General features: G+C 50.3%; 1 protein-coding gene across 1 annotated transcript in view; it reads right to left on the bottom strand.

Annotated features, from left to right (window-relative positions):
* Positions 1 to 1,600: 1,600 nt before the first annotated feature.
* The window catches only part of grin2ca (glutamate receptor, ionotropic, N-methyl D-aspartate 2Ca), a 44,023-nt gene continuing 21,060 nt past the window's right edge, over positions 1,601 to 24,563 (bottom strand). Inside the window, exons 7-15 of the mRNA XM_084677858.1 lie at positions 22,635 to 22,846; positions 16,113 to 16,281; positions 14,032 to 14,185; positions 11,453 to 11,578; positions 11,055 to 11,284; positions 8,446 to 8,606; positions 7,331 to 7,518; positions 5,646 to 5,878; positions 1,601 to 3,292 (exon numbers count right to left, since the gene is read on the bottom strand). Coding sequence (XP_084533984.1) covers positions 1,601 to 3,292; positions 5,646 to 5,878; positions 7,331 to 7,518; positions 8,446 to 8,606; positions 11,055 to 11,284; positions 11,453 to 11,578; positions 14,032 to 14,185; positions 16,113 to 16,281; positions 22,635 to 22,846 — 3,165 coding nt within the window. The remainder of the gene's footprint in view (positions 3,293 to 5,645; positions 5,879 to 7,330; positions 7,519 to 8,445; positions 8,607 to 11,054; positions 11,285 to 11,452; positions 11,579 to 14,031; positions 14,186 to 16,112; positions 16,282 to 22,634; positions 22,847 to 24,563) is intronic.

Here is a 24,563-nt window from a genome sequence, read left to right on the forward strand (position 1 = left end):
CAGGGTCTGGAGACCTGACCTCGTACATCACTGATGCGTTCAGACAAGCGTGTCGAGGTCTCACAGAAGTGTTGCCATCCCATTTTATTTAGTTCAAAGATCAAACAGTTGAACTGGGCTACCCACACCAGGCTGTCAGAACATCAACTCTCAGCTTCCATTTTCTCTCTTTCTTTCATTCATGCCACCGATCATTTTCATCCGTCTCTCTCTTCTTTCACCCCCCTCCTCCTCTCCTTCCTCCTCTTCCTCCTCAGTGTGTGTCCTCTCTGAGCCAACCACTTACTGTTATCCCTCTCTCTGTCATTTCACCCCCCTCCTCCTCTCCTTCCTCCTCTCCTTCCTCCTCTCAGTGTGTGTTTGCCTCGCTAGCGTAACAGAAGAAGATGGGAGGACAAAGCAGACTTTCCGTCTCCTCCTTTATTAAAGAGTATAGGTAACAATGGAAATACAGATGATCTCTTTTTCATTTTCCTCAATAAACAAGTCAGACATCATTAGTTACCATGGGAGCAAACAGGCAGATGGTTCACCTTGGCTCCGGGACTCTTAGAACAGTTCTCTGGTTCTCCATGTGGGAGAATCCACTGAAGAACCTGTTTTCAGAACCCCAGTTTTTGGTTCCAGGATATCAAAACCTTTTTTTCTTTTTAATTATTTCAATCAAACAAAGGCGCGAACTACTAAAAACCAAATAACAGTTCTTCAAGGAACCAAAAGGGGTTCTAAAAGGTTCTTTTATTCAGAGAGTTCTCATTACTGGTTCTCCCAGATGAAAGACTTGAGAACCATTCTAGAACTCTTAGTTAAGAGCGTGGATGTTGAGCCCAAGAAGACAAACGTGTGGTTTTCGTCACACGGTATTTATCAGTAATAATATTAATATCTCTAAATTGAAATGGTAAGATACCGAAATGATTTAAAAGAAAAAAAAAGAAAAAAAATATATAATATATAATAAGTCTAAACTGTCATTGGATATGAGAGGCTACATATATTATTTCTCAAATATCTTTCTCTGTCTCTCTCTTATAGCAAGACAAGCGTTTAAAAATCAATCCTTTAAATAACAATCAACAGGTTAAATTTGAAGGTATTAAATACTATTCAACATGGTCATTTCTTTATTCTTATCACTTAAAGTTTACTTAAAGTCCCAGCTGTATATTGGCTTGTTAGTGTCCTCTCCTCCTTTCCTCCTCTCCTCCACTCCTCTCCTCCACTCCTCTCCTCCAATCTGCCACTCCACTCCTCCAATCCTTCACTACCCCACTCCTCTCCTCCTCCCGCCTTCCTCCTCCCAACAACCAAAAATATTATTGCACTGAGTTGAAAACTCAAAGTCCACCATTGGTCCTTAAGCTGCTTTCGCTTCGCTGGATGCTGAGTGCATCCTCTAGTCCAACCCCCCTTCCCCCATCCCCTCCGTCCCCCCTACCACCCTCCCCGATTCCTCTCTCACTCGCTCTCTGAGAAAGAGATGGATGAGGGAGTGGGGCCTGGGGGAGGAACGTGGGGGGCAGGGGGGGTTGTCCAACACCCCTGGAGGGGGGTCCAGTTTGGGCTAGGGGAGTGGGGGAGGGGGGGGGGGCATCAGCTCTCACACCTCAGACTCCAGACTGGACACCCTGCCCCAGGGTTTTGGCACATAGGGGCTAGTGACCCTGCGGGCCACCAGCACCTGCCTCCTGTCCCTGCTCCCCGAGCCCGGCAGAGGGGCCTCTTCCCTGGGCCGCACGGCCGGCTCGTACCCCCCAAACAGGTCGTTCTGGTACACCAGCTGGCGGTCGCCCATCCTGGGCACCAGGGCGGCGCTGTCGGGGCAGTGGCTGCCGCAGGGGAACAGGTGGCACATGTCCTTGGAGGGGTCGTAGAAGTGGGGGCCCCTGGCACCCTGAGGCAGGGGCCCCACGTAGACGGGCATGTCGGAGTAGGAGTTCAGGTAGGTGGAGTAGTGTCTGTGTACCACGGTGGAGGAGGAGCGGCGTAGCGCCGCCGCGTTCTGGAGGATGGCCTCCCGGTAGGACGGCAGGCGCGTGGACTGGGAGTACTTGAGCTTCTGCTGCTTGTAGGGGTAGGAGTTCATGTGGGCCGGGTCCAGGTAGGCCGGCTCCGCAGCCAGGGGGTAGCACAGGTTGTTCCCCGTGCTGCCGTACAGCTTGACGGGCTTGGGGTTGGACACCACCACCCGGGGGAACAGGTCGGGCATGTCTATGCGAGGGGCGGAGGAGGACGAGGTGGAGGGCTTCTCGTCCACCTGACGGATGCGCTCGCTGCCCCATGTGGCCTTGAGGAAGGAGGCGCGCCGGTTGACCTTGTCCTTCCCCAGCAAGGGGGCGTCCTCCAGCTCTGGCTCCAGGTACGACTTCATGCAGGAGTTGCAGGTGGAAGCCCCGCCAGGGTAGTGCCCGCCGGGGCAAGGCAGTCCTCCGGTGGCGCCCCCCCTCCCGGGGGAGTGGTTCCCCAGCAGGTGATTGGCTCGCAGCTCCGCCAGGCATGCGGTCGGCTCGTCATAGTCGTTACGCCCCCGAGGGTCCAGCGTGGCGTTGAAGATGTAGCTGTGGGAGCGCTTCTTTCGACCCACGCAGTCGGGCGGGTAGCTGAACTTGCGCCCCAGGGGCCCCTTGTGTTCCACGTAGATGTCGGGCACCTGGAACTCCCGGTACGCCACGAATGGGGAGGGCGGCGGGTGGCGCGGCTGGTTGTCCACGTACAGACGCCCTCCATGGTGGGGGTGCACGGAGGGAGGGGGGACGCCCTGGGGGGGCGGCGGGTCCATCATGGCGATGTGGGGGCTGCTGAGGCTGGAGATGGGCAGGGTGCGTTCGAATATGTGCTGGCTGCCGCGAGCTGGGAGGGTGTAGCGCAGAGGGGTGGGGCGAGGGACCACGCGGGGCTTGTCCAGCAGCGACTGTGTGGACGTGTCGGCGTAGTGGACCGGGAAGGTGGGCGTGAGGGCTCTCTGGCCGTACGAGGAGTGGTTGTCGGTGATGCTGGAGATGTAGGGTAGACGCCCTCCGTGCCCGTCGCCGGTGGCCCCCCTCGGGGGGAGCCCGACCCGGACCATGTCCCCCTGGGCGCACCCCCCTGGCCGCCCGCCGCGGCCCCAGCTCTCGATGGTCTTGGTGGCGTTGTCGAGGGAGTTCTCCACGCGGGCGGACGACACAATGTCCTTGGCGGTCTGCAGCATCTTCAGCATGTTGGCCTGGGTGTAGTTGGCTGTCACGTCCGGATTCTGGAGGCTCCCGTTGCGGTCTGTGTCCTCCACGCCGTTGAAGCAGCTGTAGATGCCCTGTGGAGGCAGGGAGGCAGAGGGAGAGAGGCAGGGAGGCAGAGGGAGAGAGGCAGAGGGAGGGAGGACGAGGGAGGGAGAGGGAGGGAGGGAGGGTGGGGAGTGAGGCAGAGGGAGGGAGGGAGGCAGGCAGAGGGAGGAGGCAAAGAGAGGGATAGGGAAAGGGAAAAAGGGATAGACAGAAAGAGAGATAAAGAGAGGGTTATTGTACAGGTACAGAGCATCCATTTGTAAATCACGGTGAAGAGTAGCACCTTCCTAATAAGATCCCCCTGTCTTCTCCTGAGGTCGTCTAAATACTCCAGCCCTGGACTGGCAGGAGGGACAGTGCCCAGGTGACGACACCCAGCCAGGAGTTAAGAACGTGTTTCAGAGTGCTGTGACAGTGGCAGTTTGAAACCAGAAATCAAAGCTTGTAAGTTTAGAAAAGACATTCCACCAGAGTCTGGGATAATGTGTTCAAGTGCTTCTCTTCACTGAACATGAAGAGGGAAATGGATATTACTTCTGTTATGTTATTCACTTTGAGCAAATCTAATTGCTATTACCCTCGCCTGACCAACGAGCTGAAGGCAATTACATAGAGACCTGTCAGCCAAATTAGATAACCACGTTCACGAAAATGGCTGCTCTGCAATTTGTGCAGAAACAAAACACAAAAACACAATTTTGTGTTTTTGGAAAGCTGGCATATGTTTGTGTCTGTGTGTGTGTGTGTCTGTATCTGTGTAAATGTGTCTGCGTTCATGCAACAGGGTATGTGTCTGGGTAACTCCACGCTTCTGTGTGTGTGCCAATGTGTGTGTACCTGTGTGGAGTGTGTGTGTGTGTGTGTGCCTGTGTGTGTGTGTATCTGTGTGTGTGTGTGTGTGTACCTGTGTGGAGTGTGTGTGTGTGTGTACCTGTGTGGAGTGTGTGTGTGTACCTGTGTGGAGTGTGTGTGTGTGTACCTGTGTGTGTGTGTGTACCTGTGTGGAGTGTGTGTGTGTGTGTGTGTACCTGTGTGGAGTGTGTGTGTGTGTGTGTGTACCTGTGTGGAGTGTGTGTGTGTGTGTGTGTGTACCTGTGTGGAGTTTGTGTCTGTGCAGGTCGATGCTCAAAACAATTTGTGTTCATAAATGAGCAGAGCAGCAACAGCTGAGCATGCACTTGCTATATTACTTCTCAACATTCTTATTTCGCCGCCTCCATTTTACTTTCAAATTGGCACAGCGTCTCCAACGCTTAATCTCCCCTCGCCACTGTCAACACCCTCAGTTGAAGGTTTGTTAATGGGGCTATTTAAATTCAATTTCAGTAGGATCAGAACCATAACAATACTGCCAGGGAGTCTCCATAAAGTATCTTTTATTGCTTTATACTCATTTTATTTTACCGTCGCTTTTATTTTTACCGTCCTTGAAATACCCTGGTTGTACAAGGATCAGACTTAGCACTGCACTGGTGGTTATATCTCCCGCCTTTTATTTTGAGTCTAAATCACAGGGAGAGAGACGACTTTACGACTTGACTTTATTTCATTATAAGTAGAGGCTAATTTCACACATTCACCTTGGAGGAACCAATCACTGTGAGTTTTATTGGGGAGATACACCCTAATCCTTAAAAAGACACATTTGTTGAAACCGTGGCCAGCGTCGCATGAGACTTAAGCCAGTAGACTATTAAATTGTACCTGGCTAGACACAGAAAAATACATATTTTGTGAAGAACCTCCATCACCATGGCTTCCCTCTCCATGGTTACCATAGGACAAGGGAATATTGCTTGCCAGAAGCTTTAATTCAAATCGGATTTCAACCTTCGAATCTGATTGCAACATTCAAATCCCACCTTAAAAATGTGGATTAAAAGATTGATGTAATGTTTCATTAAATTTAAGTATTTTCTGTGACACAACCTTAACATGGAAGCAGCCAACTGGCTAATCACTGGTTCACTGGCTATTTCCCTATCTCCAAACTACCTCTGCTACACATCACCCCTCTTTCCTCCCTAGCGCCTCCTTACCATCTTCAAGAGTTTGCTTTGGTCTAACGGTAGAAAATGTGCATTGGGACACATGCCCTCTACCTCCACATGTTATGTGTTCACCAAACCACCTCTGCTACATTCTCCTGCCACCCTAAAGCCAACCAAGAGGTAGTTGAGATGACCATGAACTGGTGCTGTGAGTCTGCCTTTCCTCCACCCGCTCTTAAAGGAACACCTTCCATTTAGACCTGGGAGACAGTCCAGATCCATAAGTTCCCCCTGACATCTCCTCTTTCTTTACCCCTACACATTTATACTCACACCTTCCTGTCTGCCCATATTAGGACAACTTCCCCAACCGGAAGGTTCCTGAACCTACCCTGCTGATGGCGAGCAGAAAGTCCAGGCGTTCTGACTTGCGTACGGAATGTCGGAGCTTCCAGTAGAGCAGGTGTTCCCATGAGAACACCAGCAGGCTGAGGCCCATGGCCACCAGCAGCATGTAGAACACTCCTGCCATGTTGTCGATGTCCAGCTTGCTGCTCATCACCTCCTTCTTCTCGTTACGACAGATACCTGTCAGCCACACTGTCTGCAGCTTCTGGGTGTCACCTGTCAGGGGTGGAAGGGTGGAGGGGTGGAGGGGTGGGGGAGAGAGAGAGAGAGGGGTGGGGGAGATATAGAGAGGGGTGGGGGAGAGAGAGAGAGAGGGGTGGGGGAGAGAGAGAGAGGGGTGGGGGAGAAATAGAGAGGGGTGGGAGAGAGAGAGAGAGAGGGGTGGGGGAGAGAGAGAGAGGGGTGGGGGCGAGAGAGAGAGGGGTGGGGGCGAGAGAGAGAGGGGCGGGGGAGAGAGAGAGAGGGGTGGGGGGGGAGAGAGAGGGGTGGGGGGGAGAGAGAGAGAGGGGTGGGGGAGAAAGAGAGAGGGGAGGGGGAGAGAGAGAGAGGGGTGGGGGGAGAGAGAGAGGGGTGGGGGAGAGAGAGAGAGGGGTGGGGACGAGAAAGAGAGGGGTGGGGGAGAGAGAGAGAGGGATGGGGGGGAGAGAGAGGGGTGGGGGAGAGAGAGAGAGGGGTGGGGGAGAGAGAGAGAGGGGTGGGGGGGGAGAGAGAGGGGTGGGGGAGAGAGAGAGAGGGGTGGAGGAGAGAGAGAGGGGGGGATAGAGAGAGAGAGAGGGGGGGGCAAGAAGGATAGAGAGACAGAGTGGGTTTGGGTTGAAAAAAAGAAAGCGAGGGCAAGAGAGAACGTGTTCACAGGTGTTCATTAAAAGTAAGTCGATAATTGTCTATAATTATCTTAAAGAACCAATTTAAATTAATCAATTGCTTTACTCTTTCCATGAACGAAAGCCCTTCTCTCTGAGGTTAACTTCATCTGCACTGTTGTTTACCAAGCTGTTAATGACTCCATATGTATGAAACAGCTGAGAACAGCTTTTGTGGTCCCTCGCTCGAATCCTCTCTATTTGAGGGTGCCAGCCAATTTCACACCCTCCTCCCTCCTGCTCCACACACCCTGACTCAGCGATTCAGACATACTTATATCTGGCTTTGCGTCCAAACTCTGCAGCTATGAAGCAATGTTATCACCTCGCATCCTCAGTGCAATATCATTATTTCTTATTGCTCTCTTCCACCCTCTGTCTCTCTATCTATTATTGTTTTATCTCCACGTAAAAATGCCTCAGAACGAGAACAGACGATCCAAAGATGCTCTGGTCAGATGGGGCTTCAAGACTGGCCCCACCCCCTGAGAAACAGACCGGACTATGGAGCACTGGCTTGTCTGCCCTCAAAACACCTTGCAGTGTTCAACAAAAATGCAACGGACTGCGTAAAGCAATGGGAAACTGCCATATGACTATCACACTTCAGTGAAACGAAAAAAAGAAAAATCTCCCACGATACACAGCTACAAAGCCTCTCTCTCTCTCTCTCGTTCTTTCGCTCTCTTTCTGTCTAGCTCTCTCGCTCATTCTCTCTCTTTGATTATCCACCTGTGTAGGTCCATAACCTGGAGAACACAGCTGGGTGTCCTCGTCTGGCTACAACAAGGGTGACGTTGGTTACCGTCGGCGAGGAACTGCAGCAGAGCCAGGTCTATGGGCCGTTTCCACCGTGACTCCTTCTGCAGGGCGATGCCGTAGCCCGTGGTGGCAAACACCTTTCCGCTCCCGATGGTCACCAGCTTGCAGCCCTCATCTTTCCCAGCCATGTAGTTCAACACAGCCGCGTCGTAGATGAACGCGTCCAACTTCCTGTGGGGTTGGGAGGAGAAAGAGAAGAGTTCATGAACCTGAAAATACTTTACTTCCTTTCTTTCTTTTCCCTTCCTGCCTTCCTTCCTTCCTTCCTTCCTTCCTTCCTTCCTTCCTTCCTTCCTTCCTTCCTTCCTTCCTTCCTGACCTATTGACTTTAATCCTACCTGTCTACCAGTCTCCACTTGTTCACCTTCTTTCCCTACCTTTCTTCGCATCATGGGAATTAGGAGAGAATAAAGGATTATCCACTGGAAAAATAATATACAACACAATCTACTTCATTAGCTACCTCATTATAATCTGATAATGATATTACAAAGTAATCAATTAAAAAAGATATCTCATTACAAATTTCTAAACGTTTTTACCATTGATTGATGACGGAAATGAAGATTTCGTTCTGCTCGGAGAGGCTAATTACAACAGTCATTGCGTTACAAATGTTCACTGTGTGCCGTGTGTTTTTCACAGATGTTTGGTTGATGATATTCTAGTCTGTCTGTCGCTAGGCAGATTAAAAGGACAGTACCAGTATTAAATAGTACTATACCCATACCAGACTAGACCCCTACCAGACTAGATCCCAACCAGACTAGATCCTGACCAGACAAGATCCCTACCAGACTAGATCCTGACCAGACAAGATCCCTACCAGACTAGATCCTGACCAGGCTAGATCCCGACCAGACTAGATCCCAACCAGACTAGATCCCAACCAGACTAGGTCCTGACCAGACTAGATCCCAACCAGACTAGATCCCGACCAGACTAGATCCCAACCAGACTAGGTCCTGACCAGACTAGATCCCAACCAGACTAGATCCCGACCAGACTAGATCCCAACCAGACTAGGTCCTGACCAGACTAGATCCCAACCAGACTAGATCCCAACCAGACTAGATCCCGACCAGACTAGATCCCTACCCGGTCTTGAGGCTTTGGAGGGCATCCTCCACTCCCTTCTGGTTGTATTTGACCATGTGGGAGTGCATCTCTGGGTAGTTGCTCCTGATATTCCTCTCCGTGCTCCCGTTAGGGACCGTCCCAAAACGGAAGGGGGGGTACTGCTCTTGGGGCTTCTGGAACTGTAAGGGAGCGGGGGGAAAGAGGCATGGGGGTTAGGAGAAGAATAGCACAGCACGAAGAAGACTGGTGGGGCGGCATTCGCTCAGCCCAGGTGCTGTGGGCTGGAGTCTAGACTGAAGATGCACCAGGTCAAGATACAGAATGCGACAGCTTACTGTAGACTGACTGATGAGCTAATCATCTCCTCTCCCTGTTTGGTCTCTTCCTGTTTCCTTATCTCTCTCTGTACCTCTCTCTCTCTCTCTTACTGCAGTCCTTAGAATAGTGTGTACCTATCTGTACTTGTCTGCACTGTAGTCACTGACATGGATGGATCACCTCGACACACCAGAACAACCCTCTCTGCAATTTCAGCTCATGTCCTCCAGCCGTGCTCAGTCAATTAGCTGGTCAGTTAAGGTTAGCTCTCCTCCTCCTCCTCATCCCCCTTTCCACCATTTCTCTCTCTCGCTCTCTTTGTTCATTTCCACATCTAATTCTATGATTAGAGGGCACAATAAATGAAAATTAGCTCAGCAGTCGGGCCCTGGTTTCTAGAGAATTGGAAAATGACTTAATGTTCCCCTTGTCTGTCGTTAAAATGAACTTCTCATTTCTCCTTGATTCTACAAGAGCCTTTTTTCCTATCACGCTCCACACAGGGTTTAATCACCCACACTACCGTGTCCACTACAGAGAAACAAATTGTACTTTTTGTCCTTTATAGCCTCTCTGTGGTACTGCGGTAACGTGACAGACTTCAACCTTGGGCGTTTGATTGGTCTGTGTGTGTTCCGGGGGTACGAGGCAGAGGTTGTGAACGTGTAGAAGACGACTCAAACCCAGACAGCTGAGCTTCACAGAGCTGTCCTTGAAGTTTCTGACCATGGTATCCATGGAACCCAGGCAAGAAGCTCCGCCCCCTTCAGGACAGGAGAGACACCATGGGGGTGGACCACGGCTCAGTGGTTAGAGTGTTTGACTGCAGATCAAGAGGTAGCAGGTTAAAATCCCCCTCCTGTACGCCCCATCAAAAGTAACTTCTTTGTTTGTATACAATGACTTGGTGAATAAACGATTCTGATTCTGGATAAAAGCGGAAACAAATCTTTACAATCAGTCCCTGATGACCCTGAGATGGGAGAGGGCGCTGTCTTCACAGCCTGTTTGGGTATTCTCCTTCTGACTCCATCCCTCACCCTGTCCCAGGCACGCCCAGAGAAGGGCGCTCTCTCAGAGTTGACACACTTCACCTTCAGTTCTCACACTCTCAGTGTCCAGCTTAGACAGATAGGCAGTCCTTCTGTTCTCCTCTTCCTATCTTCCTCTCTCTCTCCTCATCTCCCTGTCCTCTGTTTTACATTCGGTGAGCCTACACAATTATTAGACTCCGTTTATAATCTGTGGACTAATTATCAAACACGTCACAGCCGCTCTGTCTGTCTCCCCCATTCTCACCCCCCCTCCCCCCACGGCTGCCCCTCCCCCCACTCAAACATTCACTTTTCATCTCTCTCTGTTTCTACTTCTCTCTCTCCTTCTTTTCTCCCCCCTGCACGCTCCCTTTCTCCTCATTACAAAGTGGAGCTGATGGATGAGTGTGTGTGTGTGTGAGTGTGTGTGTGTGTCATGCGTGCGGAACGGGGAAGGGGCGAGAGCAGCGCCGGCGAGGAGGAGGGCACAGCGTCTCCTCTCTAATCCCTCCGAGCAAAGACACATGGAAGCGTCCCTCACGTTGCCATGGGTTTCCTCGTCAACACTCAGTTCACAGAGCTTCTCTCAGAGTGGACGAAGAAGAATCACAGGCTGCTTGACAAATCCACTGGTGTGGCCGTCTTCTGAAGGCGCTTCACAGACATCTTCAATTCAAGACGTCAAGGGATCTAATTCAATTTGTGTTTAATGCAGCTGTGTGGGTGTGTTCCGTTAGCTGTGCGTGTGTGTGTGTGTGTGTGTGTTTTGGTCTCTGTGTGTGTGAGTGACTTTGCGGCTGTGCTTTTGGGTTATTGGAGAGGACAGAAATGCTCTCAGTGTTTGCTCATCAGAATCTCTCTATTTTGACTAAGCCCAATGTCAAACAGTACTGCAGGTTCCTGAGTCAGACCCCATCTATGGGTAATGTGTGGGACATCACAAGCAAACAGTTGAATACTTTTTTCGCAGATCATGCTTAGAACCTTACTGTATCTGAACAGACCACACATAAGTTCAGATTAATTTTGTTCATTCAGTTATTTTCCTAAATATACACAGAATCAGCTACTTAATCAGAAACGTGACAATCTAGCACTGACACCCTCCCTCCCTCCCTCCCTCCCTCCCTCCCTCCCTCCCTCCCTCCCTCCCTCCCTCCCTCCCTCCCTCCCTCCCTCCCTCCCTCCCTCCCTCCCTCCCTCCCTCCCTCCCTCCCTCCCTCCCTCCCTCCCTCCCTCCCTCCCTCCCTCCCTCCCTCCCTCCCTCCCTCTCACCTTCTTGTCGGAGAGACCAGACACTGTGTCTATGTACTGTTCCTGGATCATGAAGGCAGCCAGGTTGGCGGTGTAAGAGGCCAGGAAGATGACAGCGAAGAAGGCCCAGACCAGCACCATGATCTTACTGGTGGTTCCCTTGGGGTTCTCGATGGGCACTGAGTTGTTGAACACGATGCCCCACAGCAGCCATACGGACTTGCCGATGGTGAAGGTGGGGCCACCTGGGTCTGGGGGGGAGAGAGGGATGGGAAGAGGGGAGGGTCAGGGGGGCGAGTCATTAAGAGGGCATGTAGGGGTAAAGTGTGGTGTTCGGATGGATGGAATTATGGGCAATTAGATGGGTGAGAAAAAGATGGATGGATGGAGAAATGAAAAGGTGCAGAGTGGGTACTGACCCTTGGCGCTGACCAGACTACGGTTGTAGCCTACTGGGCTGCAGTACTCAAACACAAACACAGTGATGGCTACCACGGTCAAACACATGACGAACATCATCACCCACACGGCAGGACTGTACGGCTCTGAGGAGAGGAGAGAGTAGACGAGGGGAGAGGAGACGAGGGGAGAGGAGACAAAGGGAGAGAGGAGACGAGGTAGGAGAGGAGAGATGAGAGAAGAGAGAAGATAAATATTTACAGGACTGCAAAAAAACATTTTTTGCAAACTATACATCAAACTTTGACAGCTACATTATTACGGCAGCCCTATCTGACAACAGGCAGGGGTGGGCTTGGGGGGGGGTTGACCCCTCCTAATTAAGACTTGGACGCCCTAAAGAAGAATTTGCCCTAAAGAAGAATTTGACCCCCCCGATTATCTTGTATAATTTGCACTCTGGTTAGTATGTGTGTTTTGGATTAAATGACCAAAGGGGTTAGCATGTGTGTTTTGGATTAAATGACCAAAGGGGTTAGCATATGTGTTTTGGGGGAAATGACCAAAGGGGTTAGTATGTGTTTTTTGGGTGAAATGACCAAAGGGGTTAGCATGTGTGTTTTGGATAAAATGACCAAAGGGGTTAGTATGTGTGTTTTGAAAGAAATGACCAAAGGGGTTAGCATATGTGTTTTGGTGTAAATGACCAAAGGGGTTAGCATATGTGTTTTGGTGTAAATGACCAAAGGGGTTAGCATGTGTGTTTTGGATGAAATGACCAAAGGGGTTAGCATATGTGTTTTGGTGTAAATGACCAAAGGGGTTAGCATGTGTGTTTTGGTGTAAATGACCAAAGGGGTTAGCATGTGTGTTTTGGATGAAATGACCAAAGGGGTTAGTATGTGTGTTTTGCATAAAATAACCAAAGAGGTTAGCATATGTGTTTTGGATGAAATGACCAAAGGGGTTAGCATGTGTGTTTTGGATGAAATGACCAAAGGGGTTAGCATATGTGTTTTGGTGTAAATGACCAAAGGGGTTAGCATGTGTGTTTTGGATGAAATGACCAAAGGGGTTAGTATGTGTTTTTTGGGTGGAATGACCAAAGGGGTTAGCATGTGTGTTTTTGATAAAATGACCAAAGGGGTTAGTATGTGTGTTTTGAATGAAATTACCAAAGGGGTTAGCATGGGTGTTTTGGATAAAATGACCAAAGTGGTTAGTATGTGTGTTTTGGATGAAATGACCAAAGGGGTTAGCATGGGTGTTTTGGATAAAATGACCAAAGTGGTTAGTATGTGTGTTTTGGGGGAAATAATCAAAGGGATTAGCATGTGTGTTTTGGTGTAAATTACCAAAGGGGTTAGCATGTGTGTTTTGGATGAAATGACCAAAGGGGTTAGTATGTGTTTTTTGGGTGGAATGACCAAAGGGGTTAGCATGTGTGTTTTTGATAAAATGACCAAAGGGGTTAGTATGTGTGCTTTGAATGAAATGACCAAAGGGGTTAGCATGGGTGTTTTGGATAAAATGACCAAAGTGGTTAGTATGTGTGTTTTGGATGAAATGACCAAAGGGGTTAGCATGGGTGTTTTGGATAAAATGACCAAAGTGGTTAGTATGTGTGTTTTGGGGGAAATAATCAAAGGGATTAGCATGTGTGTTTTGGTGTAAATTACCAAAGGGGTTAGCATGTGTGTTTTGGATAAAATGACCAAAGGGGTTAGCATGTGTGTTTTGGATAAAATGACCAAAGGGGTTAGTATGTGTGTTTTGAATGAAATGACCAAAGGGGTTAGCAAGTGTGTTTTGGATGAAATGACCAAAGGGGTTAGCATGTGTGTTTTGGATAAAATGACCAAAGACTTAGCATGTGTGTTTTCGATAAAATGACCAAAGGGTTAGCATGTGTGTTTTGGGGGAAAGGACCAAAGGTGTTAGTATTTGTGTTTTGGGGGGTAAATTACCAAAGAGGTTAGTATGTGTCTTTTGGATAAAATGACCAAAGGGGTTAGTATGTGTTTTTTGGGTGAAATGACCAAAGGGGTTAGCATGTGTGTTTTGGATAAAATGACCAAAGGGGTTAGTATGTGTGTTTTGGATAAAATGACCAAAGGGGTTAGTATGTGTTTTTTGGGTGAAATGACCAAAGGGGTTAGCATGTGTGTTTTGGGGGAAATAATCAAAGGGATTAGTATGCGTGTTTTGGATGAAATGACCAAAGGGGTTAGCATATGTGTTTTGGTGTAAATGACCAAAGGGGATAGTATGTGTGTTTTGGTTGAAATGACCAAAGGGGTTGGCATGTGTGTTTTGGATGAAATGACCAAAGGGGTTAGCATTTGTGTTTTGGGGGATATAACCAAAGTGGTTATATCCACGGAGGGGCTTAGGGGGGTTTGACCCCCCCTGATTAAGACTCGGACCCCCCCCAATAGAGGTAAAAACAACAGGTTGGGGTGGTCTATACATTTATATGTCGTTCTATTGTTCAACATTTACCACAGGTGGCTGGTCTGTGCGATTCTGTAAAGCCCTTTTGTGGCATTGCTTGTAAATAAAAGGTCTATACAAATAAAGTTTGATTTGACTCTCTTACCGAGGAAGGCGGAGGGAGAGACCGTCCCGTTGCTCCGGGCAACCATCACGCTGATCCCCGTCTCCACGAAGGGCACGGAGAAGTCGATGATCTCCGAGCGCTCCTCGTTAATGGTCAACGAGCCAATGGCCATGTCCGCTCGCTTGTAGAACACCTGGAGGAGGAAGTGAAGGAAGAGGAGGAGGAGGTGAAGGAAGAGGAGGAGGAAGAGGAGGCGGAGGAGGAAGGGGAGGCGGTGAATAAAGAGGAGGAGGTGAAGGAAGAGGAGGAGGAGGAAGAAGAGGAGGAAGAGGAGGAGGTGAATGAATAGGAGGACAAAGAGGAGGAGGAAGAGGAGGACGTGAAGGAAGAGGAGGAAGAAGAGGAGGAGGAGGAGGAAGAGGAGGACGTAAAGGAAGAGAAGGAGGAAGAAGAGGAGGTGAAGGAAGAAAAGGAGGAGGTGAAAGAGAAAAAGGAGGAAAAGAAAGGTTCAAGATTAGACAAAAGATGAGAATGAGGAGAAAGGAGACGAAGACAAGGAGACAGATCTCAGAGATGCAGAGCAGAGAGAAGTCTGGTGACATCTCTGCCACTGCTCTGACCCTGAGAGATGACCTTTGACCTTTGGGAGGGATTTCATCAGCCAACAATATGAAAAGAAAAGAAGGATGTTCACACTGTCACTGAATGTGATAAATGACAGATATAAATCCACATATCTAGGGAATGTTATGTGTTCATTTTGCAAAGGCTTTAATCCAACTTGACACACAGGGGGCCATTGGAACCTGCGACCCCTTTAAGGCTCTACCACATAGATACTATACCTATCTCTAGGTCACCTACAAGTGCACACCCTGGGCGGAAGGTTGCAATGTGTGTGTGTGTCCGCGCACGCGTGAGTGTGTGACCAACTGCTGCGGCTGCTAACCCGGTTGACCCCTGAAGGGATGAATGCTGTTGTAGTGGATTACCAACCCCCGGGGGGATCCAGTAGATCAACAGAGATCACAGACCCACACGAAGCGTTTGTCTTTAATCCCTGTCAGGTGATACACTCTTACTGTACACCATTATACTGGAAACCGATACATCTAACATGTATGTGTGTGTGTGTGTGTGTATGTGTGTACTGTATGCTTTTATTTCTGTACATATTCATTATGCAGCAATCCAAACAGGAAGGAAATATTCAGCGGAAAAAAAATATGGGATGTATATTAACGTATTTACATATGTGTAGTGATTTTAATACTCTTTTTCTGTCTCTCTCTTACATTCTACCTTGACAGCCATTCTCTCTCTACCGCTCTCATTCTGTCTCTAAACAAACTTATAAACTCTCTCTTCTATCCCTTTCTGTTCCTGGTGGACATATCGTCCAGCCACCTTCCATTGCTTCAGCCGCTAGCTGTTAGCATAGCTACCACGACAGCAGATGGTCCATTGAGCACAATGGGCTCCCCAGTGCTGAGCTAGCACGTCAAGCTAGCAGGAGCTGACGATGCTAACCACAGGATCCTCAGCCGTGCAAAGCACTGAGCCGGACACTAATCCATTCATCTGATGGTGGTGATTATTTACAAGGGCATTCAGCTTTTTTTCGCCCCTCTTTCTTTCCTTTATCTCCTTTTTACCTGTTCTCTTTCTCTCCTCTTGGCACCCTAGTCATGGTCCTCTCGGTTTATTACGGTAGAACTATTCCTTTTGTTTAGGGTCATTAATTCATACTTTAAATTGGTATTCCAAATAGCAGGGCTGTCCGCTAAGTTGGAGATTGTCTGTGTTGACACTGAAAGACGGTTTATGAACTACAGTGACCTCGCTTCGCAGCCTTGGAATCTCTCACCGGAGTCCTCGCAGCTGCTGTTTATCAGCATGGAGCTGAATAAGCAAGTGTAGCATAGGTGGTTCAGAAACACCGTCTACTGATCCAGGGTTCGGTGCCCACACCACAGTCTCATCATTAGTGAGACTACCCCACCCCCGTCAAGCCACAGGGAAACCCTTCAAGTCTCTGCTGAGACTCTTGGTCTAACGGGAGGGGGGTGACCCGGGTTGGACCCCCACCACATGCTGAAGCCCTACGGACGTGGTCTCACCTCCCCTATCATGCCGTTCCAGATGCCCCTCACCAGCTTGCCATGCTTGCCGTTGGTGACCAGGTAGAGGTCGTAGGAGAACTTGATGGTGCGAGACAACTTCTTCAGGATGTCAATGCAGAAGCCCTTGCAGCAGAGCTTGGTGTAGGGTTCTGTGTGACCCACGATACTGAGAGGAGGGAGGGGAGAAAGAGGGGAGACAGGAGAGAGAAGAAAAGGGAAAGGAGGGAGGGAGGAGAGAAAATAGTTTTGGTCCTGCATGAGAACAAAAGTAAAGTAGCCTGTGTGTCACCAACACTCCTGGGGACACCAGAAGGGAGGAGAGTTTAGGCTTCCTTACATTAGCAATAGCTAACTTAGATACTGCGTTTGACTTCTACTGAGGAGACAAAGGGAAGAGACTTCAGATGGGAGAGATCTGTTTGAGGTGGAAATCCACCTTAATATCAACAAGACAACAATCCAGGAGAGAGGAAAACGTAAGTACAAATGAACGATTAAACAAGGTAACACCATCTAACCATCACCGAGCTAGAAGACAAGTCAAGATGAATATCCACATGATGTAGATATACACCTTCCCATCAACCTTAAACAACTTCTGAGTTCGACTACTACAACCACCTCCAACTACTGTTTACATTACCGTGATACTGCAGACAGATATTCACCCTCATATTGACCAACCGGTGGAGTCCCACTACTACACAGTGTTTTAGCTACACGTTCACCCTGTCTACCTTTCAGAGCCCAGACTGCTGTACCTGGAAGGACAGACAGACCAGACACAGGACAGTGAGCATACAGGATGAACCAATCCAAAAAACGAATATTATAACTGAAATAACAGGCTTAGTGGCTGCCGATCACTGTGACCTGATATTGGGAGACAGACGGGGACATGGAAATGAATGTTAATATCAACTAAACAACGCTTCAATATCACATTACCTCCAGTATTCCCTCTCGGGGGAATTGAAAGGTCAACCCAAATCCCTCCACTGTGTGGATGTATGGTGTTTGACAGATAGCCAGGGCCAAAATTGCATAGTCTAAAATGATTTAAATTTGAGGTCAGTGACAATATAAACATTCCAGACACCGTCCCCCATCCGCCAACTCACACACTAACACACACACACACGCACACACACGCACACACACACACACCAACATTGGTTTACTGATCATTACAGAGTGTTATTGATCTGGCGGTCCTGAATGACCAGACCTGTGAGACACAAAGCAAAGCATTTATGCCTCATTATCATCTTCATCATCATCATCATCATCACCATCATCACCGTTATCAATGGAGAGACTGGATGTCTCCCACACCTGGCTTGAGCAGTTATTGAATTAGATATACATGTCACTGCTCTGGTCAACACACTGCGTGCAGTCACATGAGTGATAGATGACCAATAGAGCTTAATGATGCAGAGAAGAACAGGGATGCTGGGATCCAATCTTAACAGAAGGAATTTGAAAGAGAGAAAGAGAGAGAGAGCATGAGAAAGAGATGGAGACAGTGATATATGAAGGCAGGAAAAGAGAGATAGGGTAAGAGAGAGAGAGAGAGAGAGATGGAGGGAGGGATGGATGGGGAGAAAGGGGGAAGGGGGAGAGAGAGAGTAAAGGGAGAGAGAGAGCAAGAGAGAGAGGGGGAAGGGGGAGAGAGAGAGGAAGGGGAGAGAGAGAGCAAAAGAGAGAGGGAGGAGGAGAGAGGGGGAGAGAGAGAGAAGTAAAGATGGAAATGCTTAAAGAGAGAGAGGAAAAAGAGAGAGAAATGGGAAATGACACAAAAAGGCTTTGTGACGTCAGAGCAGAGCAGGGAGAACGGAAATGACTAGGCGGATCCCCCTCCCCCCCTCCCCCTCTCTCCCTCTCCCTCTCCCTCTCCCTCTCCCTCTCCCTCTCCCTCCCTCCCTCCCTCCCTCCCTCCCTCCCTCCCTCCCTCCCTCCCTCCCTCCCTCCCCCTCCCTCCCCCTCCCTCCCTCCCTCCCTCCCTCCCTCCCTCCCTCCCTCCCTCCCTCCCTCCCTCTCTCTCTCTCTCTCTCTCTCTCTCTCTCTCTCTCTCTCTCTCTCTCTCTCTCTCTCTCCCTCCCTCCCTCCCTCCCTCCCTCCCTCCCTCCCTCCCTCCCTCCCTCCCTCCCTCCCTCCCTCCCTCCCTCTCTCTCTCTCTCTCTCTCTCCTCCGTGGGCCGGAGCGTTATGTCATTGACTCGACAGATGGAAGCACAGACGGGCCGGACCAAAACAAATCCGACACAAATTAATGACAAACAAACAAAGGCAGGAGGAGATAGTCACAATGCAGGATTATTCTCCCAGCTAATGGCAGAGTCCTCTGGGTTAACACAGCAGCCTAGAAACTGTGGAAAACCTCCCTGTCTGCTGTATCCTCACCCTCTGTGCTTCTGTCTTCTCATTGATCCCCTTCTCTATTCACTTCTCTCCTTTTTCTCTTTTCCTCCTTGTCTTCCTCCTCTTCATCCCTCCCCTCCTCTCTTGACCCTCCGCCCTGCCCTGCGGTTCCCCTCCACAAACACTGCAAACCTCTGCCCTTATCCTTGCTACATCATCAGTACTCAAGATGCCCTGTTCCACCTACTGACTGTGACCCTGTGTTCCTGCCAGGAAGAGCTCTCTGCTGCTCTTTTTGTGGAGTCAGGGAGGGTAGGAGGGAGCATGTGCGGTAGAGAACACCTGGAACTTTCTCTTAGCCAGCAGGAGGACAGGAAGTAGCAGGGCAGTACAGGAAGTAGGAGGACAGGTCAGAAAATAGCAGGGCAGAACAGGAAGTAGCAGGGCAGAACAGGAATGAAAAGGACAGATCAGGAACTAGGACAGAACACGCCGTGCATATGATCTCCAACCGTGCTGACGTACCCACAATGCAGCAGAGAAATTGATTCCTCTTCGTTATCAGTCAGGATTACCAACAACGTGACAGACAAAATATCGCCCCATTTCACGCCGGGGGGGGGGGGGGGGGGGGCGGTGGGGGGTCGGAATGCTGCGTCACTCTGTACTGCAGGGAAGTGATGTCATGATGCCAGACTTCTTTTTCACCAAGCTGTGTCCCTGCTTTATTTACATACTCCAGTTAATTTGTAAGATCCTCTATCATTTATAGGGTCCAGCATTTAGGGAGAACCAGCCAACATCCTCACCCAGCATCGACCGTTTGACCAAAAGGATGTCCTCACAGTTTGACAGGGACATTTGGGCATGGCTATTCTGCTCGGTCGTCAAGACAACCTCATCAGAGGACCCTGACTGCAGGCCCTCGATCCCCATCTGCCCAGGACTGAAGATCTGAGGAGGGAGAGTCCATGCAGGAAGAGAAGCAGCTACAGGGGTCCCAGTGGGAAACTGTGGCCTTGCAGCTGGCAGGAGGAGGAAACCATCTTTGTCTAATGGCCTGTGTGTGTTTGTGTGTGTTTCTGCGTGTAGGAAGGTAGTGGGCCGTGTCAGAATGCAGAGAGCACTAATGACACATCACCCCTAACCTCCCCCAGACCTCCAGTCTAATGGGCTGTGCACACACACACACACACGCACAGTAAACTCACGACCAGAGAGATAAGAGGCACCAGGCAGAGAAAACAGAGCAGAGAAGTTTGGACGACTGAATGTGTGTGTTTCTGCCTGTGTGCGTGTGTGTGTTAAAAGCAGCACCAGAGTGGGGGGTAGTGGAGGAGTGTGTGTACGCTAGACCGTCAGGGAGGCAGAGTACACACTGCGCTCCCAGCCTCTCCTCTCACGCCAGATGCCTGTGTGAGTGTGTGTGTGTGTGTGTGCTGGGGGAGAACTGCTGGGAGGTTAACTAGGATGCCAATTGGAATAGAACAAGGGAATATGTTTGTGTTGTGTATGTGTGTAAATGTCTGCATTTGCTGATTGTGCATGTGCGTGCATGTGCTAATAGTGCATGTCCTGAAAAGATGAAAATTAAACAGAGAGAAGTGTCTGTGTCTGTGTGGGTGAAGGTGTGTGTGTGTGTGTTTCTCTATTTCGGGTGTGCAGGTATCCCCAGTCCCTAACAGAGGCGCTGAGGCGTCACACAGTCATGTATCTGTGTTGCCTGCTCTGTCATCTCCACCACGATCCAGAGGAGGTGCTCCCCGCTCTGCTCCCCGCTCTGCTCCTCGCTCTGCTCCCCGCTCTGCTCCTCGCTCTGCTCCTCGCTCTGCTCCTCGCTCTGCTCCCTGCTCTGCTCCTCGCTCTGCTCCTCGCTCTGCTCCTCGCTCTGCTCCTCGCTCTGCTCCCTGCTCTGCTCCTCGCTCTGCTCCTCGCTCTGCTCCCTGCTCTGCTCCTCGCTCTGCTCCCTGCTCTGCTCCTCGCTCTGCTCCCCGCTCTGCTCCTCGCTCTGCTCCTCGCTCTGCTCCTCGCTCTGCTCCTCGCTCTGCTCCCTACTCTGCTCCTCGCTCTGCTCCTCGCTCTGCTCCCTGCTCTGCTCCTCGCTCTGCTCCCTGCTCTGCTCCTCGCTCTGCTCCCTGCTCTGCTCCTCGCTCTGCTCCCCGCTCTGCTCCCTACTCTGCTCCTCTCTCTGCTCCTCTCTCTGCTCCTCGCTCCGCTCCTCGCTCCGCTCCTCGCTCCGCTCCTCGCTCCGCTCCCCGCACCGCTCTGCTCACAGGAAGCCCTTGAACGCTTCACCTTGGCAGCAGAGTTAATTGGACTACAGATGTGTGTATTGTCCTGACCGGCCTGGACTGCTCAAGGGGCTGTCTCTCTCCTGCTACACACACACACACACACACACCAACAGACACACAGCCATCCCTCCTGCCGCACACACACACGCACACACACACAGTTTTAATCAGACCTGACTGTTACCATCCTACTGTGGTTAGACAAAGCGCAGGAGGATGACATCATCTCCGAGCGCCACCCCTCATGTGAGGAGCTGGCGGGGGCTGCAGGTGGAGGACATGACAATGACACACACACACACACACACTTTAAAGGAGACACAGCATGTGGAGGTGGTTTGGATCTGAGATTCTGGGGCGACAACGTTGTCCTCTTGGTGGTAGATGCTTACACCTGAGCAACCAGAGACCCACCTGTCATCATCTCAACAGGTTGAGACGGAGGTAGAGGGAGGGATGGAGGGACTGTAAGAGCTAAAGGTAGGAATGAAAAGATGGAGACAGAGATGGAGTTGTAGTAGGGAGGGATGGAGGGATGGAGGGATGGAGGGTTTGAGTGATATATCGATTGGAGGGATGTAGTAGATGTGAACTCCAGGCCACCCTGCACTCTGCTTGTCTCGTGGGCAGTAACATGAGTGTGTATGGTTCACTCACCACACCCTGCACTCTGCTCTCCTGGGATGACGGCTAGCTGGCAAGTGTCACAACACATCATTCTTTAGACCTCAGACTCCAGACATCTTCATCCTCCTCCTCCTCATCACCATCCTCACCATCATTGTAGGGGGTCAGATGGCTGAGCAGATGGTTGCCGGTTAGATTCCGGCCATGCAAAATGACGTTGTGTCCTTGGGAAAGGCACTTCACCCTACTTGCCTCGGGGGAATGTCCCTGTACTTACTGTATGTCGCTCTGGATAAGTGCATCTGCTAAATGATTAAATGTATCATCCAAGCATATGCATCCATGTGAACTTCCTATAGTGTGTACGTTTAGAACCATCAATTAACCTGACAACCAGCGTCATATCACACTGCATAGAGCAAAGGTGAATTCCACTACATCTTGTGTGTTAATGGCCCCTATCATGACCCCTGTGGGACTTGAACCCACATCCTGAACGGTGACCGTCCCCTCGGTGACCGTCCCCTCGGTGACCGTCCCCTCGGTGACCGTCCCCACGGTGACCATCCCCTCGGTGACACCATCTTGGGATCACATTAAGACGCCACACCATTCTTTTACCTCCATGGAAGGTTTTGGTGCTATAAAAAGCCCTCAGCTCGCTCAGATAATCACCGAGGGATTCTAACCGAGGGCCAGTGCATCTCATCTCATTAGTGCTGTTCACACTTGCTACCCCACCCCACCACACACACAAACATTATCTCTCTCCCCCTCCTCTCCTTCACTCTCTCCCCCTCTTCTCCTTCACTCTCTCCCCCTCCTCTCATTCTCTCTCTCCCCCTCCTCTCCTTCACTCTCTCCTACACCTCAACCTTCATCTCTCCCTTTTCCTCTCTGCGGTGTCCAGGATGGATGATCTTGACTAATCACTCAATCTAGTTGATACCTCACACACACAGCCTTTACTGGGTCTGAATCTGGATGTGTGTGACTGCAGTGAGAGTACTCTCTGCTGATTGAGCTTGTTGAGTGGACTCCCAGCCAGGTGTGTGAGATGGAGACTGCTTCCTCACACGACCGAGGACAAACTACCAGCACCTTCCGGCACCTTCTGGCACCTCTCCTGTTAACTGTCCCCCTCAATCACCCCAGGCCTCTTAAGCATGTAACATGTCTAACAGCATGTGTTTCATGTGGGCGGAGCGTTCCTCCGGCGCTGTAACAGAACTCACGTCTCCGTCTTGTTGGACTGGCGTCGGCAGGGCACAGTGTTGGACACGCAGGTCCCGGTGAGCGGGTCCACCTGCTCCACGATGACAAAGGGCCTCTCCTCCAGCGTGGCCACCGTCAGGTGCCGGTTGTCGGACACCGGCTCCAGGTACGTGCCGTACCGCGGCCACACCGGGTACCTCATCTGCAGGATGCCCATCTCGTAGTTACCCACCTGGAGGGAGGGAGAAGATAGTTCAGGAGAGAGAGAGAGAGAGAGAGAGAGAGAGATAGCGAACGAGAGAGATAGAGAGAGAGATGGAGAGAGAGAGAGATAGAGAACGAGAGAGAGAGAGAGAGAGAGAGAGAGAGAGAGAGAGAAGCGGTGAGAAAAAAAGAGAGAAAGGTGAGAGCAATTAATCACTTTTGAAAAGTAAGAAAACTGTCATGACTGAACCAGGAACTTTTGCTGTATTTACGACTGCGTGTAGGCGTGTGCGTGGGTGAGCCACCACTTTATAGTTTAGAACCACAGTCATACAGTATATCTGTCGGTTTTGCTCAGAAAGCCCTCATCCCATCAAGCTTGCTGTATTCACCATAAAACTGACGTGAGCATCGCTACTGTGAAGAATGTTTCACTGACAAACATTGCTCTCAATCAACTGGACGTTTATATTTTCTAATAACATCAAAACAAGACAACTTCCTGCCCCAGCCTTTCTGCTGTAAATAAGCCAGGAAGCAGGAAATCACAGTGTTTTAAAGCTGCTACTGGTGTGACTGACAATGCTGCACATATATCACCCCTCCTCTTCCCTTTTCTCCGCTCTTTCTCTCAGACTTTGTTACATTTGGCTCACGGATGTCATCTAAAAGGGAGGGGGGAGGGGGAGGGCCGTCACAGAACGTTTGGGAAGCCCTTGCCTGGCGTTGAACCACAGCACACACACACACTGGTGTAAACAGACCTGGAATCGCTGACCTTACAACAGCTGTGCTAAGCCACCGACAAAATAGGTCCCCAGCAAATAACATTTTTGACATCAGAAATAAGTGTAACACCCCCCCATCCCAGGAAGTCACCGCCAACACACACACACACACACACCTCTCCAGTCATAACCTTATCATGTAGCACCTACTTTCCCAAGTTTGGCTCTTCTATGTCTGAACATCTGTTTCAAGCTGAGAGAATTAGAGTCACAGAGGTCTCTCTTTCTCTCTCTCCCTCCCTCCCTCCCTCCCTCCCTCCCTCCCTCCCTCCCTCCCTCCCTCCCTCCCTCCCTCCCTCCCTCCCTCCCTCCCTCCCTCCCTCCCTCCCTCCCTCCCTCCCTCCCTCCCTCCCTCCCTCCCTCCCTCCCTCCCTCTCTCTCTCTCTCTCTCTCTCTCTCTCTCTCTCTCTCTCTCTCTCTCTCTCTCTCTCTCTCTCTCTCTCTCTCTCTCTCTCTCTCTCTCTCTCTCTCTCTCTCTCTCTCTCTCTCTCTCTCTCTCTCTCTCTCTCTCTCTCTCTCTCTCTCTCTCTCTCTCTCTCTCTCTCTCTCTCTCTCTCTCTCTCTCTCTCTCTCTCTCTCTCTCTCTCTCTCTCTCTCTCTCTCTCTCTCTCTCTCTCTCTCTCTCTCTCTCTCTCTCTCTCTCTCTCTCTCTCTCTCTCTCTCTCTCTCTCTCTCTCTCTCTCTCTCTCTCTCTCTCTCTCTCTCTCTCTCTCTCTCTCTCTCTCTCTCTCTCTCTCTCCAGTCCTTCAGACGGTCAGACATTATGGAGACACTGTGTTCAGGCAGGACACATTTCACTGCATGTGGGGTCCTCTAGCCAGGCCCACGGCTGTTGTCCCGCTATAACCAGGTAGCGGAGGTGGTTTGAAACCATGCTATGGTCAGGTAACCTTTCCAAAAGGACAATAGGACAAAACTATTGACAGACGCACAAACCATTTTCAACAACCTCAGTGA

The sequence above is a fragment of the Hypomesus nipponensis genome, chromosome 17 (assembly GCF_054491055.1).
Source record: "Hypomesus nipponensis isolate SF chromosome 17, ASM5449105v1, whole genome shotgun sequence".
In the NCBI taxonomy this organism is placed as follows: Eukaryota; Metazoa; Chordata; class Actinopteri; order Osmeriformes; family Osmeridae; genus Hypomesus; species Hypomesus nipponensis.